The sequence below is a fragment of the Mobula hypostoma genome, chromosome 15 (genome assembly GCF_963921235.1).
Source record: "Mobula hypostoma chromosome 15, sMobHyp1.1, whole genome shotgun sequence".
NCBI classification, from domain to species: Eukaryota; Metazoa; Chordata; class Chondrichthyes; order Myliobatiformes; family Myliobatidae; genus Mobula; species Mobula hypostoma.
The window spans coordinates 50,798,816-50,815,245 of record NC_086111.1 but is presented as its reverse complement, the minus strand read 5'-3'; the positions used below and the strand labels follow the sequence as shown (position 1 = coordinate 50,815,245).

The window sequence follows — 16,430 nt, the reverse complement described above, 5'->3', positions numbered from 1 at the left end:
AGGCTAAAAAGATTCAATTCTTTCAATCTTTTTTCATAGCCCATACCCGGCAGACCTGGAATGAACCTAGTTGTCCTTCTCTGGGTTCTCTCCAGTGCCTTCGCATCCCTCACACAATATGCAGACCAAAATTGTACACAGTACTCAGGGTGTGGCCTCGTAAGTGCATTATACAGCTTAAGGAGAACGTCTCGACTTGAACTCCACTGAACGCATTATAGAGCCCAATATTCTATTAGTCTTCTTAATCGCTTCTGTGCATTGGCTAGATGTTGATAGTAATGAGTCTACCAGGTCACCCAACTCTTTCTCATACAGTGCACTTTCTAATTCCAGACCCCCCCCCATTGTATACTTACATCCAATATTTCTAATTCCTATATGTAATACTTTACATTTACTTACATTAAATTTCATCTGCCATTTATCTGCCCACATCTGGATTTTGTTTAGATCTAGCTGCATTGATTCTGCTGCCTGAATGTTATTAGCCCATCCCTCTAATTTTGTACTGTCGGCAAATTTTACTGGTTTATTTGTTATGTGCTTATCCAAATTATTAATGTAAATCAAAAACAGCAGTGGCTCCAAACCCGATCCCTGCGGAACCCCACTTTTAACATGCTCCAGGTGTGAAAATAATCCTCTCACCATAATTCATTGTTTCTTGTTTTTCAGCCAATTCTGCACCCATCCACTCTCGTTACCCTGAATCCCTACCTCCTGTAATTTGATTATTAACTTCTTGTGGGGTACCCTGTCAAAAGCCTTCCGAAAGTCCAAGAAAATTATATCAACTGATCTATTGTTATCATAATTTTATTTGCCTCTTCATAGAACAGCATATTAGTAAAACATGATTTCCCCTTTCTGAACCCATGCTGTCTTTCTGCTAACATGCTTGTTCTTATCAGCTGCTTTTCCATCTCATTCTTTATTATTGTTTCCATTATCTTGTGTGTGATACACATTAAGCTTACTGGTCTGTTGTTACCAGGGTCAGTGCGATCACACTTCTTATATTTTGGGACAACGTCAGCCCATTACCAGTCCTTAGGGATTTCACTAGACTTCAATAACTTTTGAAAAATGCATGTTATGGGTTTGTATATATAATCACAGACCTCTTTAAGTATCCCTGGATTTATATTGTCTGGCCCTGGAGATGAATAAACTTTCAGCCTTTTCAGCTTTCTAAGTCACTTCAAACAACCTTATTTCTCTCCACACTTACTGATATATTGCTAGCACCTTTGCAGGTGAATACTTCACCAAAATACGAGTTAAGAGTATCCGTTACGTCCTTCTCTGCATAATTTAAAACACCACTATTATTAACACACTTAACTTCCTCCTTGTCTTTTCTTTTAGTACTAAAGTTAAAATCTCTTAGGGTCAATCTTAGCATTATCAGCAATCTCCTTCTCAACCTGCTGTTTGGCAATCTGAATTTCCCTCTTGGCTACAGCTCTCTTATTTTCATATGCCTTATGGTTAACATCATTACTATTTTTTTCTGTATTCCTTATATAGCTGTCTTTTCTTCAATAATTTTTGTGTATCTCTTTATTCATCCATGTAGTTGATCTTTTGTTTTTATTGCATCTCCTGACCTTGGGTATGAACATTTCCTGCACTACATGTATTACCTCTTTAAATCAACCCTTTGTTTCTCAACTGACTCTACATCAAGTAAACACGAGGAAATCTGCAGATGCAGGAATTTCAAGCAACACACATAAAAGTTGCTGGTAAACGCAGCAACTGACGAAGGGTCTCGGCCCGAAACATCGACTGTACCTCTTCCTACGTCAAGCAGTTCTTTTCAGTTTACCTTCTGAAGTCTTTGCCGCATCTGCACGAACTTTGCCTTTCTGAAATTCAATTTAATGGCTTTGGTTTTTACTGATATACTCTCCCAAAAAACAATATCAATATCATGATCACTTTTTCCTAAAGGCTCAACAGCTCCTGTACTGAAAATTCTACTCTGATTGTTACAGAACATCAAATCTAGATAGGCCTCCCCTCTTGTTGATGCATTTACGTACTGAGTCAAAAAAACAATCATTCACTAACTCAGTGAATTCACTTTCCTGTAATCCATTAGTTACTGGGTTCTCCCACTTAATATTTGGGAAATTAAAGTCACCCGTAGCTATAACATCACCCTCTGAACTTGACCTTTTTTAATATTCTGTTCATTAAAATCACTGTCATCATTAGGGGGTTTATAACATACACCCAATGTTATTCTTTTATCCTGATAGCTTTCAATTCTCATCCAGATATCTTTACTAAGTCTCGATTCATCTCCTATCATAAGCCTCACATTTAAATTCTCTCTTACGTATATGGCTACTCCTCCATTCATAGCCATCCTTTGAGGTCTTGCCAGATTTTAGTTATTGCTATTATATTGTCTTTATATGAACTTGTGTACAATTCCAGCTTGTTTATTTTATTCTTAATACTTCTTGCACTTATACAGGCCATCCATAGTCTATTACTGATGTTCTTCATCATCTTCTGACCTACTTTTATATTTTTGAAGCCTATAATCAGTTATATGTCTGAATATGTTCTTCTCCACTGAGGTGCTTAAACAGTTGAGCCTGGCCTTTTCCAAGTTTCCTGCCCCCCATCCCCAAGTTGAAACAGTCCTCAAGTAACTGGAGCATAAGCCTGCCCAGTACATTAGTGTCCCTCCGGTTCAAATGCAACCTGTCCTGGCAGTACAGGCTCCATCAGCCCCAAAAGGTGTCCCAATGTCTCATGAACCTATGTCCCTCTAAACTACACCATGATGTAAGCCACGCGTTAAATCTTCTAATCTCCCCCGTCTTACCTGGATTGGCACGTGGCACATGGCAAAACTTCTGAGAAGACCACCTTGTCAGTTCTGTCCTGAAGCTTCCCACTTTTTAATCTTGCAGAACTGACAGCCTACCCTTGCCTATGTCATTTGTTCCAATATGGACAGTGACTACTGGATCTACCCCAGGTCTGGCCAGGAGCTTATCCACTCATCCAGGGAGGTCTCCTATTTGTCCTCCTGGTAAGCTACACACCAAAAAAAAGAAATAGATACTTTCACATCTTTGGATGAGCATAACTCAGTTTGGAGAATGCCTCCCCAAAAAGTTGGCATAATTTTGTGTCATATCTAATATTATTTGATACCACATTATGAACTGTAGCATGTGTGATAATGAGCACAGAGCAATGAAATGCCACTTTGCACTGTATAAGTTCTTTCATGAGAAAATTAACTCTGTTAATTCAAATAACTGGCTATCCCCTGGTATCTTAGTGAATGAAACAAGAAGAAACTGCCATACAACATTCAATACTTCCTAAAGAGAAGTTGCTCGCACTTTAAATGCTGCTGCCATTGGTGATGCGAGATGTTTGGAAAAGGAAAGGAGAGGAGCAGAATTGTTTCTTCTTAAGAGGCGCATCTCCAAGACATACAGCAAAACATTGACTGTGAATCTGTGACATTCTCCTGATCTGCAACACACTGAATCCTGCCTATAGGGTGCATTTTAATGCGCATAGGTCAAGTAAGTTTCCCACACTCTTACATCATGTTATACAAAAGAACAAATGGAAGTGGCACTTTACGACAACAATAAAATGAACAAGACCGGGCAATAGAGTAGGACACAGAACATAGAATATAGAAATCTACAGCACATTACAGGCCCTTCGGCCCACAATGTTGTGCCGACCATGTAACCTACTCTAGAAACTGCCTAGAATTTCCCTAGCGCATAGCCCTCTATTTTCCTAAACTCCATGCACCTAAATAAGAGACTTTTAAAGGACCCTATTTCATCCACCTCCACCACTGCTGTTGGCAGTGCATTCCATGTACCCACCACTCTCTGTGTGAAAAACTTACCACTGACATTCCCTTGGTACCTATTTCCAAGTACCTTAAAACTGCGCCCCTCATGTTAGCCATTTCAGTCCTGGGAAAAAGCTTCTGGCTGTCCACACGATCAACGCCTCTCATCATCTTATACACCTCTATCAGGTCACCTCTCATCCTCTGTCACTCCAGAAGAAAAGGCCAAGTTCACTCAACCTATTCTCGTAATATATGCCCTCCAATCCAGGCAACATCCTTGTAAATCTCTCAGAAGAATGGCTGAGTTTTCTCAGAAACTTCTTTGGACCAGCCATGTAAATGAAATGGTCATGTGAGGGAATATTCTCCATTTGACTGCAGGAGTATACCTACAATATTACTTAAGCTACTCATCACCATTCAATTCAAAGTACTCTCTGTGACTAGGTCTTCATGCATCAGCTCTCAATGACAATTTTCTCATTACTAGTACATCCTGGTACAGACTGCAATACTGAAAAAGTACACGGCAGAAACTTGTCAAGGCTGTTTTAGTAGCACTTCCCAAACCCGAGATCCCCATCACCAATTGCTGAAAGGCAGAAGATCCAATAGAATGGGATGATTCCTCAAGCATTCCTTCAAATCACAGAGCTTCTTCACTTTGATATGTGCTGGTCTTCCTCTATTGCGTCAGTTCAAAACACTAGGGGCTTGCGACATATTAAAACAATTGGACTATCTTCACCAGAGGTACTGCAGCAGTCCATAACTTCCACAGGTGAAGACAACCCACTGTGTTTTAGATACTTCCACTTCTTTGGATAAGCGTAACTTAATTTGGAGAACAAATTACAAAGGCCTCCCTAAAGTTTTGCATACATCTTTATGGTCTTGCTCTGTGTGGAAACAATGTCCATGGCAGTCGTTAAGATGTTATAGGTAAAGGTTTAGAGGGAATCTGTGGAGAAAAGTTTTAGCCAGTAGGTGGCTGGAATCTGGAACATACTGTTGGAATGGGCTTGGATGCAGATACGATATTTAAGAAGTAGCTAGATGTTGAATTGAATTGTCGTGGCACACAGGCCATGGACCAAGTGCTAATAAAGGAGAATTATAAAGCTGGGGCTTCAAAGTTGTCCTGGGTATGATGAGAGAAAGGTCTTGTTTCTCTGCTGTATGACTCTTAGATCCTCAGTAGCTTTGAGTATGTATAACCTTCATCCCATCAGATTTGCCCTAGTATATTTTAACTAAGAAGTTTCATTATAATTTAGTTAAACTTTCTAATATACACCCAAAGTTAATTTGAAAGTTATATGTACAGATATAGATTTTTGTTCTGAATTAAGACATATAACTTAAATGAGAGCTTACCCGAGCCATTCAGTATATGTTTTCTATTTTCATTGTTTGACTTGGATTGCAAAGAATATCCTTTCTGTAAAAAAAGTAAAAAAAAAATGATGGAATTTAAATTTTTTCCTCTGACTGCTGATTTTAGGAAACAAATTAATTTATTGTTTCACAAGAAAGGTTTTGCACCTGAACCACTATTTCATCTGTGCTGTCAACTGACAAATCTGTGGCATCTTCAGCACTTTTTGTTTTGTGAAAAGAATCTGTCAACATGCGTGAAAACCACCCCAAAGTTTAGTAGTGATGAAATGTGCTTGCGATTTTCCAATGCACCATGGCTGTGGGCCAGATCACTTGCTGGAAATGTGAACTTGGGAGATGACTCTATGCATGGTATGACTATAACAAGAAACATCTTTGGGGCTGTTTTCATCGCAGTTAACATTGTAACTGAGTTGGTAATATTTCCACTTTATCGGTGCTTTGTGATCGTCAGTAAGAGGAGAAGTAGGAGTGAACAGCTGTAGCGTTTCCTCATAATCCGTCCTAATTATTAGAGTAGGTTTTGATGTGATGAAGAGCACATATGTAAATCAGCACTAATGGTTTGCCTTGAAAGAAGGATTTCAGCCAAATATGCTGTATTTAAAAAAAAAGCAAAAAATGCTATTTAGCAGATGTAAAGAATTCAAAGTTCAAAGCAAACTTAATATATGTACTTTGATAATAAATTTACTTGAAACTTTGAACTTTAAGATCAAGGTCCTCTGCCACTGATTAATGGTCTTAAATAAGATTTACAAAGAAGGCACCTGAGAATTACCAAAGAAAAATTCAGCTTTCATTCAGGAGCTTCTGTTAAGATCAAAACTCACGCTGTGAATTATCAAATGAAAAGAAAAAGCTATAATAAAAATTTAAAAAAATCATTAGTAATTAATTTGCTTAGTATTAATCACAACTTGAATGCATGAAAAGCAATATCACATGTTCTGAAGAAAAAAGGTTTAATATCAGTACTTCCATATTAAAAGGACTCCCCTGATGTGAAGTCTCTCTCTTGCCCTGGTAGGCTTGGGAACCTAATTTCATGTTCAGATTACTACGTTAAAAGACAAAAGTCAGTTTCAGAAACTGAAACACAGGGAGGAACTAACAACCAGGACCAATGACGGCTGGGTGCCATAGACCGCAGGGGAGAAGAGCCATTTGAAGAAGACTGCAAGACTATAAGACATAGGACTGGTTCTGTATTGGGAGCTTCAGGCAAAACAAAGCCAGGCGTGGTGTAAACTTAAGACTTGAAGGTAGAAAGTAATGATGAGGATTTATTCGAAGAACATAACTGAGGAATAACAAATGACTCACAGCGTACTTACCCGGGCGTTAGTTCAGTCAGAACCCAAATTCAGAACTCAGCAAGGAATGCTAGTCATGACAAACTTTAAATAGAATATAGCATGGGAATGTCGTGCATATCTAGATCAAAACTCAATAAACTAAAAACAGGATGCATGAGGAACCTGCATTCAAACAGAGAAGTGGCAGGAAAAAGACCAGGAATACTTACTGACTTAACCAGTCACTTAACAACTAGTTAAATCAGATCAATGATGTTCAGGTGCTTCGGAGCTCTGAGGAACCATGCTCTCTGGCGCCCCATGCTGTTCTGAAGAGTTCACGACAGGCCGCCCCCCCAACCCCCACTTCCTATGAGCGGCTCCTGTCAGCCCAGGGTGATCTGGGTATTTGCTATGATAGCCCGTAATTAACTGAAGATTCAAAATGTTATGGGAGGGAACCCAGCATCTCTCCCCTGTGCCATAATCCTCCCAGTCCCTGAGGTACTGTACTTTACCATGAACAAAATGAAAGTCTAGCAGTCACCGAACTGTGTATACTTGTTGATCATCAACAAAACAAAGAGGAATAGGAGACTGGGAAATATGGCCCAGGGGAATAGAGAGTACGGGTTTAAGAAGAGAAACATGAAGGGCAGGATGAATACGCAGAGTTCGTGGTAATTGTAGATGGTGTGACATCAAAGTGATTCTCTGTAGAAGTTTAAAAGGACCGATGTATTTCGGAGCCAATTTCTGAGATTCCACCCACATAGGTAGGTCTTGAGTGGAAAGCCAAACCCGCTGGCCTAGACAGAACAAAGGATCTGGTCGCCTTCAATGATTAGCCAGATGCTGCTGCTAATGGGAGTTGGCCATTAATATTGATCTGGCCATCGACTATGTTTGCCTGCACCTCTTAACCAACTTATTGGCTGCAGGTTCACCCACCTCGAGCTCTTGCTCCAGGAATAGAGGAAGACAGTAGCCGAACTGACATTCAAAGGGTGACATCACAAAAGAAGAATGTAAAAAAAATTATTATGTGTGAACTCTGCCTAAATAAAATGGTCATTCCATGTAGTTGAGTTCCCTGAAATAAAAAAAACACCTTAGGGATCTTTCCTAATCTTGGATTACTTCGCTCTGTCATCCCATTGATTTGCAGATGGAACCCAGAGGATAAGCTAACAGTAGGTAGCCCCAATGAGCTGAGAAAAGGCCTTCCAATTTAGATGTGAATTGTGGACCACAGTTCAAGGCGATATCCCGGGGAAAGCCACTCCTCCAGAAGATAATTCGCAAACATAAGATTGGCCACCTCTGACACCGTGGGGAGTTTGAGAAGAGGGACAAAGTGGCATGCCTTTGAGAATCACAAAATAGAAATATTCTCCCATCTAATGGGACCCACCAGCCTTCAACTGGGGAGAATGGTCTCTAGTAGTTCTTGGGTGTATCAGCCTGTCTAGAGAGAGCGTCTGGTTTCTGATTCTTGGAATCTGGTCTGTAAGTTATAAAAATTATATTGAAAAACAGGGAGTTCAGCCTCTTTGCATCCTGGATACAAGCCCAAGTTTTTACAATCAGTCCAAAACACAAAGGGATGTTTTATTGCCTCCAATCAATGTCTCCATTCTTCAATCGGCATCTGGACAACAAGCTAATGTCATGCCCAATGTGGCCGATGTCATAGTTCAGCTCGGCAGGAGATGAAGACACATGGGTGTAACTTCTGGTCAGGGATGGTTCATTGAGAGAGCATGGCTCCCACTCTGATGTCTGAGCGATCAGTCTCCACTACAAAAGGTAAGTTTGGATCGGGGGATCAAGTACAGGTGCTGTGTTAAATCTGTTCTTAAGGTTGCAGAGATTGGCTTCTGCCTCTGGAGTCCAATGGAAAGGCTCTGCAGACCTTTTAGTGAGGTTGGTAAGTGGAGCTGCAATAGAACTAAAGTTGCAAATGCAGCGATGATAGGAATTTGCAGACACTAAAATGCATTGGAGCTGACTTGACATCATTCACAGCAAACTCGAGCTGGCATCTCGGAAACACAGGCTCGGCAACTCAGAACCTTTGGCTGCTCCCTCGAAACTTTAAGATAATTATTCCGGTAAAAGTTTGACTAACCTGAACAATGCTAGAAGACCAAATAATACACATATTAGGGAAAAGTAAACGCATGAAATCAAGGATTAGTGGGAATATCTGGTGAATGAATAAGGTGGAACTGAATTGTCTCCCCATACATACCAAACAGTAACTTGAGAGGAACAGAGGATAAGAAATTTGTCCAGGTCCCAATGACCTCTTATCTAATACTGGAGCAGTAAGTGCTGGTCAAGACATAACTTAGGAATTTGAATCTTCTTGGCCAGTTCAAGATCTAAAAAATTCCCCGTTGAACCAGAGTCTACCAATGCCCCAAGGGATTGTTGATGCCCCCCCCCCCCGACAAGGCAATAGAGAAGGTAATACCACCCTGGAATTTTTCGAACCAGGTTACAGACTAGGGACCATCACAGTTCTCCTCTCTGGATGGTCCTGGGAGTTTCCCAACAACTTGGGACAACTGACTCGAAAATGGCCAGCTTTACTGCAAAAAAGCAGCTCTTCTTCACACGTCTCTCTTGCTCGGCTGGTGAAAGCCAGGTTCTTCCCAGTTGCACAGGCTCTTCCAGGGAAGACTGCGAGGAGTCTCTAACTGTGGAACCGGAGAAGCCATAGCGCAATTTCGAGAGCCAGCTCTCTGGGAGAACTTAACACACCTCTCCCTCCTTCTCTCGGACATGTGATTATCAATTCTACTAGCCATATGCATAAACTCCACCAAATCCTCTATCAGGTCATTGGCCGCTAGAACATCCTTGAGTTGGTCATTTAATCCCCGTTTAAACAGGGCAACCAAAGCCTCAATGTTCCACCCGCTCTCTGCCACCGAGGTCCAGAACTCAGCTGAATAGTCAGTGACAGATCGAGTCCCCTGACGCAAATGAAGGAGTCTACTGGCTGTCTCTGGACCCCTGGCGGGTGGAAGAATACCTCCCTCATAGCTCTTAAAATTATACTGACATTGAAGCACACGGCAGAGATCTTCTCCCATAGGACTGTAGCCCATGAAAGGGCTATGCCCGAAAGGAGAGGAACTAAAGCAAGCCAACTTACTCCTGCCCAAGGGGAACACCAGAGAACACTCAATTTAAGAAACCACGGCAAGACTTAAGGTCTCCATTGTACTGCTCCAGGGCTGGCAGGTTACTTGAACCCTTGTGATAAGCTCTGAGCAAACATAGCAGGATGCACAGGCAAACACTCAGAGCCAGAGTCTATCCCTGAAGAATGCAAAAGTTCATGCCGTCCAATGCCTCTCCTTGGCAGGTCAACACTATACATAATTGTTCCAACTCCACTGGGGCCAAGATGGCTGGGTCCTGCTGTAATGAGATCTTCAGGCAAACGGACCCAGGCTCAAAGGTAGAAAGTATCGAAGAGGATTTATTTGAAGAACATAACAGGAACAACAAATAACTCAGAGCATACTTATTCGAGAAGGCGAGAATACCCAGAAGGTTAGTTCACTTGGAACCCAACTTGAGGACTGAGTGATGAATGCTGGTCGTGATGAACTTATATAGTGCTTATAGAAGGGAGCCCATGCATATCAAAATCAAAACTCAATAAACTAATAACAGAATGCATGAGGAACCAGCATTCAATTACTAGGTTGCACAGAAAACACAAGGAAAACTTAACGACTAAACCAGTCACTTAACTTTCTAGTTAAAGCAAATCAATGGTGCTCAGGTCTGTCAGAGTGCTGAGGCCTAGCACTCTCCGGCGCCCACGCTGGTCTGAAGAGTTCATGACAGGTTCTGGTACCAGCTGGACAGTGCTTGATAAGTGGTCTGTGCCTTTGCCGGGGGTACTAAATTTACAACTGTTGGATCATGGGCTCTTTACAGTGTAGGATGCTGCAGTGGAAGCTCTCAACCATCAGCGGACATAAGATGAGTCCTGATGAAGGGTCTCGGCTTGAAACGCCGACTGTTTATTCCCGTTCATAGATGCTGCCTGACCTGCTGAGCACCTCCGGCACATTGTGTGTATTGTTCTAGATCTCCAGCACCTGCAGTACCTCTTGTCTATAAGTCATTTGTGTCTTTCAATTCCAACATAATATCTGCAGTGTGAGATTTATTGCTTAGGCAAGGATGAAATTACATTTAGAAACTAATGCTTAACTGATGAAAAACTTATGTACTTCACATCAAATGAAATGTTCCACTGAATTTTTACCTACATTTCACAAAATAATAAAGAACAAAATCATATTTCCTTAAATTCTCAGCACCATCTACCAGCCTCTAGCTCATTGCTCCTGAGAGAAGTTGTCTGTGTGTGATGGTTTCTCACTTGCTGCTCCCAAGGGAAGGCCCTGTGTTCGAATGGTCTCTCTCTCTCCCTCTCTCTCCATCAATACTGTTGGAGGATGATACCAAAGTTTTAGGTCTGTGATTTATGGATTGGACTGTAGACTCTTTTAGCTTTATGTCTTACGAAGGGTGATTGATAAGTTCGTGGCCTAAGGTAGGAGGAGTCAATTTTAGAAAACCTAGCACATTTATTTTTCCAACATAGCCCCTTCCTACATTTACACACTTAGTCCAGCGGTTGTGGAGCATACGGATCCCTTCTTTGTAGAAGTCGGTGTCTTGGACCTCCAGAATCTGGTCCACAGCAGGGGTGATTGATAAGTTTGTGGTCTAAGGTAGAAGGCGATCAGTTATTAACTTCAAACTTTCTGCATAATCACTCAGAGTTGAACTGCACGTGCATAACTCCTCCCCGCCTACCTTAGGCCACGAATTTATCAATCAGCCCTGCTGTGGACCACTTTCTGGAGGTCCAAGATGCTGACTTCTACAAAGAAGGGATACGTATGCTCCATGACCACTGGACTAAGTGTGTAAATGTAGAAGGGGTGATGTTGATAAATAAATGTGCTAGGTTTTCTAAAATTGACTCCTTCTACCGTAGGCCACGAATGTATCAATCACCCCTTGTATATTCTCTGTTTTCGCTTGTTCTTTTTTGTTGCCAATTGTGCGTTTCATGTTTTTTTTGAGTGGGGGGAGTTTGGGGTTTTGGGTTTGGTGCTCTTGTTGCTGTTTGAGTGATTTGTTTTTTGTGAGTGAGGGGGTTGATGTTCTTGTTGCCACTTGTGCGATTTTTTGCATGCAGGGAGGGGTTGATGTTTTTGTTGCTGTTTGCGTGATTTGTTTTTTTTGCATGGGGGGGTTGATGTTTTTCTTTGAATGGCTCCATGGTTTTCTTTGTTTCGTGGCTGTCTGGAGAAGATGAATCTCAGAGTTGCATACTGCATACATACTTTGATAATAAATGTACTTTGGAACCTTGAACCAATATTCCCTTTAATAATAGGTATACGGCTTCTGGAGACAACCAAGCAGAAGAAAGCCACAGCAGTCAGGTCTCTCGCACTGTGTCTGGTTCTGTGGATCATCTTACATTGATGACTCAGACTTGGACATTAAAGCAGTGGAAATTTTTCGTTCAAAGGTCAAAGTACATTTATTATCGAAGTACGAGGGGTGATTGATATGTTCGTGGCCTAAGGTAGAAGGAGTCAATTTTAGAAAACCTAGCACATTAAAAAAAAAATTTTGAAGTGAATAACTCACCTCCTTCTACCCTAGGCCACAAACTTATCAACCACCCCTGCTGTGGACACTTTCTGGAGGTCCAAGATCCGTATGCTCCATGACCACTGGACTAAGTGTGTAAATGTAGGAGGGGACTATGTTGAAAAATAAATGTGCTAGGTTTTCTAAGATTGACGCCTTCTACCTTAGGCCACAAACTTATCAATCACCCCTTGTATGTACATATTATTCAGCATTGAAATTCGTCTCCTTACAGGGAGCCACAAAACAAAGAAACTCACAAGAACCCATATACAGAAGAAGACTGACAAACACCCAATGTTCAGAGAGAAAACAAACCTTGCAGATGATAGAAATAAACAAATAGCATTTAGAATGAAAGTGAGTTCTCAGACACGAAGCCTGGAGCAGCCAGAGCAGACTACAGCCTCACCCTCAGTTCAGCGCATAACAGAGCAGAGTAAACGTTGTGGAGAAGCAAGCAGAACTGGCCTGACCATTGCCTCTGGTCCCAACACCCAGCCCTTTTAAATCATCCATTCTTAATTGGAAACGCATTCATCACTATCTTTGAGATAGCACTGTGATTGCATCCATTTGATTTAACCTTAGAGTCCAGAAGATTTCACTGGAGGTGACTACTGCAGCATCAAGTACAATGGAACTGGATCAGTATGGTGGAAATATAAAATTGTAAAGGCATGGGATTAGTAGAGGTGAGTCCTGCTTGAGAAGAACATTAGTAACTGAATATTACCTTGCTATTTGTATCTGTAATTTTTATAATTTATCCAGTTTTCATACAGCTTGCACTTCTTTGAGTTTGTCATATACCTTTAATTAATATGTATTTCTAGATTTCAAACTGAGGAGCATAAAAGAGGCAGGAGTTTCAGGGAGGAGGTTACGCTGCAGAGTTAGTCAAAAAGTTGGCTGTCTACTTGGGTTGTCATTTTAGGATTATCATAAGACCATAAGATATAGGAGCAGAATTAGGCTATTTGGCCCATTGTATCTGTTCTGCTATTTCAACATGGCCGATTCAATTTTCCTCTCAGCCCCGACCTTCCCCAACCCCCCCCCCCCGGTATCCCTTCATGCCCTGGCCAATCAAAAAGCTATCAAACTCTGCCTTAAATATACATAAACACTTGGCCTCCACAGCTGCCTGTGGCAAAGAATTCCACAGATTCACTATCCTCTGGCTAACATGCTCCCTATGCTACATGCTCAAGACGGCAGGAATAGGAGGGCAAGGCAAATGAATGCATGGCTGAACAATTGGTGAATGCTGGATGATTTCAGCTACTTGGATCACCATTGGGACCTCTTCTTTGAAAGAGGTTAGCTGAAGCTACTCAGGGAAGTTTAGACTATTCTGGTGGTGGTTGTGGTGGAGGGGTAGGTGGGGCTGTTGAGACCCAAATTGGTAATGTATTGCATTCAAATATGAAGCAAATATAGAGGTTAAAACAAGTGGAACAGCCCGGGTAAGGACAGGAACTTGGAATATCTGTTAAACTAGATGGCATTTACTCTAATGTAAGAAGATTCACAGGTAAGACAGACAAACAGAGCATGGATCAGCACATGTTTGAAGGATGGGGAAGAGTGGCAGCTCAGTGTCTTGGGATACCATTGCTACTGGCGCGATAGAGGTAAAAGTAAGGATTTGCACTATTGATTAGGGAGATTATTGTTCTAATATTTAGAGAAGATATCCTTGAGGGAGCATCCAGCAAGGTCACATGTGTAATAAAACAATGGGATTATAGCCTCCCTCATAGTCAGTGGGAATTAGTGAGGAATATCTATATAGAGATCACATGCAGATGTAGGAATAATAGGGCTGTATGAGTAAGCCATTTTAGTTTCTCTAATATGCTAAATATTAATGATTTAGATGGGGACTGTCACATACTAATGGATAGATGGGGAAGAAGTTGTTATGTGTGTTCAGAAAAGTTTTCTGAAGCAATATTTAGATGGCCCTACCAGAAAAGGGGCTACACTTGAACTCCTGTCAGGAAATGAGGCTGTGACATCGGGGGGGTGGGGGGGGGGGACTTTGAGGGCATTGGCCATAACTCTAATGGTTTCAAGATAGCTTTGAAAAAGACCGGAATGGTCCTCACTAAAGTGATAAATTGGGAGAAAGCTGATTTTGATGGCATCAACCAGAAGCTCTCAGAAGTAGTTTTGGAGAGGTTGTTTGCAGGTAAGGAAATGCTGGTAACCTCAAGCATTGAGGAAGGTTGTTCTTTCATACTGAAGACCTGAGACTTGTGGTGTGCTACAGGATCAGAGCTGGGTCTACTGTTGTTTGTCTATTATATTAATGATTTGAATAAGAATGTAAGTGTTATAGAGGCCGGCGTTGGTGGCGGATCCAAGAGCAAGACACAGACACTGAAATACTAGGAACAGGACTAGGTGTGAAAGGAAAGCAAGGGAAGTGTGGAAGAAACGACGCTGGACAAGACACCGGCCCTGGACGAGACTAGGATACAGGGCCTGGACTAGGAAAGCGGGACCTGGATGAGGAACAAGGAACTTGGAACCTGGACAAGGACTCCGAGCCAGAGACTGGACAGGCACCCGGAACCTAGGTTTTGACTCGGGCTCGGACTCCGGATCTAGGCAAGGACAGACATGGTTGCAGGACTGGACGTGTGTACAGGACTGGACGTGGAACTCCTGCACAGGAAGAGAACACAAAGCCTTGGCTTGGACTAGACAAGGTTCTTGGACGTGGCTTGGACTAGACGAGGTACTGCTGGGCTGGGTGAGGCACAAGGACAGGATAAGACCCCAAAGCCTCGACTTGGTCTTGGGAGACAGGAACGCAGAACACAGAGCCTTGGTCTTGGGAGACAGGAACACGGAACACAGAGCCGGGACCCCTCCTTGGGAACAGGACGTAGGGCCAGGACTCATACACAGAATGCTGAACACGACGAGACACTTCTTAACACAAGGTAGCGGCAAACGGCTGGACCTACCTAGCAAAGGCGTGGACACAGAGACAGTTCCAAACAACAAAAGACAGTTCCTTATCTAGACACAGCAAGGCTCCGGTCTTGCTCCGGCAGTAGAACTTGACGGCAATACAGGCGAGGACACAAGTGAGGTTGCAGGCAAGTCTTCAGGCCAAGGCTTCAGGCAGAGGTTGCAGGAGGAAGGTGAAAGGAACAGTCCAGCAAATGAAGCTGAACCCAGGAGCTATTTATGTAGCCAGCCCAAAATGAGAATCGTGTGCCTCAATTAAGGCACCAACAGAACAAGGGTAAACCGGAAAACCTGGAATACGGATCAATGGACCGAACCGTGAACCGGAATGCAGATTTCACGGACTGGACCATGACAGTAAGTGGCACGAGGAATGTTTGCAGTTGGCATTAAAATTTGTGGTGTTGGATTAAAGTGTAAAATTTTTATTTTTCTCATAGTTTAACTTCATGGTTGTATATATTTTCATATAATCACCCATATGTGTGTAATTGTGGTATATTTTTAAAGTGAAATTTCAGTAAATGCAGAATAGCTGATTCAATATTTTTCTATTAGTTTCTCAGCAGTCTGTGTCATGTCACTGAACTTGATTATTTTATAGGTTATTATTTTTATGGAATGTCTTGTTACCTGGCAAGTTTGTAGAAAACAAACATGCAAACACGAGGAAATCTGCAGAAGCTGGAATTTCAAGCAACACACATAAAAGTTGCTGGTGAACGCAGCAGGCCAGGCAGCATCTCTAGGAAGAGGTACAGTCGACATTTCAGGCAGAGACCCTTCGTCAGGACCTCTTTGTTCTTGGTTTTACTTTCTTTGTTTTTTGTTTGTTCTTCATCGTCTCTCTTCCTTACAGTTGGTTACTGTTATTTTCTTTATTATGAACACCTAATAAAAAGGCCACAGCCACCAAGTTTTATGCCTAATTCTTGACATCCAAAGAACCTCTGTATCAAAACATTTTCAGATCCATCAGTGGTGTCATGAAACACACACAAAATGCTGGAGGACAACAGTAGGTCTGGTGAAAATTGAAGAAGGCTGTCCAAAGATGTTGATCAACTGTGAAAATGGGCAAGATATTTAATGGGTGGAATTTAACTCAGAAACATGTGATGTGATGCATTTTTGGAAGTTTAAACAAGGCAGAATGTTTACAGTGTGTACTGGGGAATATT

At 41.8% G+C, this 16,430-nt stretch overlaps 1 protein-coding gene across 2 annotated transcripts in view; it reads right to left on the bottom strand.

The window, feature by feature from the left end:
- LOC134356830 (protein FAM107B-like) overlaps window positions 1–16,430 on the bottom strand; it is a 164,126-nt gene that overhangs the window by 81,337 nt on the left and 66,359 nt on the right. Inside the window, exon 2 of one of the 2 annotated variants that reach the window (XM_063068005.1) lies at window positions 5,234–5,297. The exons of the other annotated variant lie outside the window; for it this stretch is intronic. Coding sequence (XP_062924075.1) covers window positions 5,234–5,297 — 64 coding nt within the window. The remainder of the gene's footprint in view (window positions 1–5,233; window positions 5,298–16,430) is intronic. 2 annotated transcript variants of the gene reach the window in all.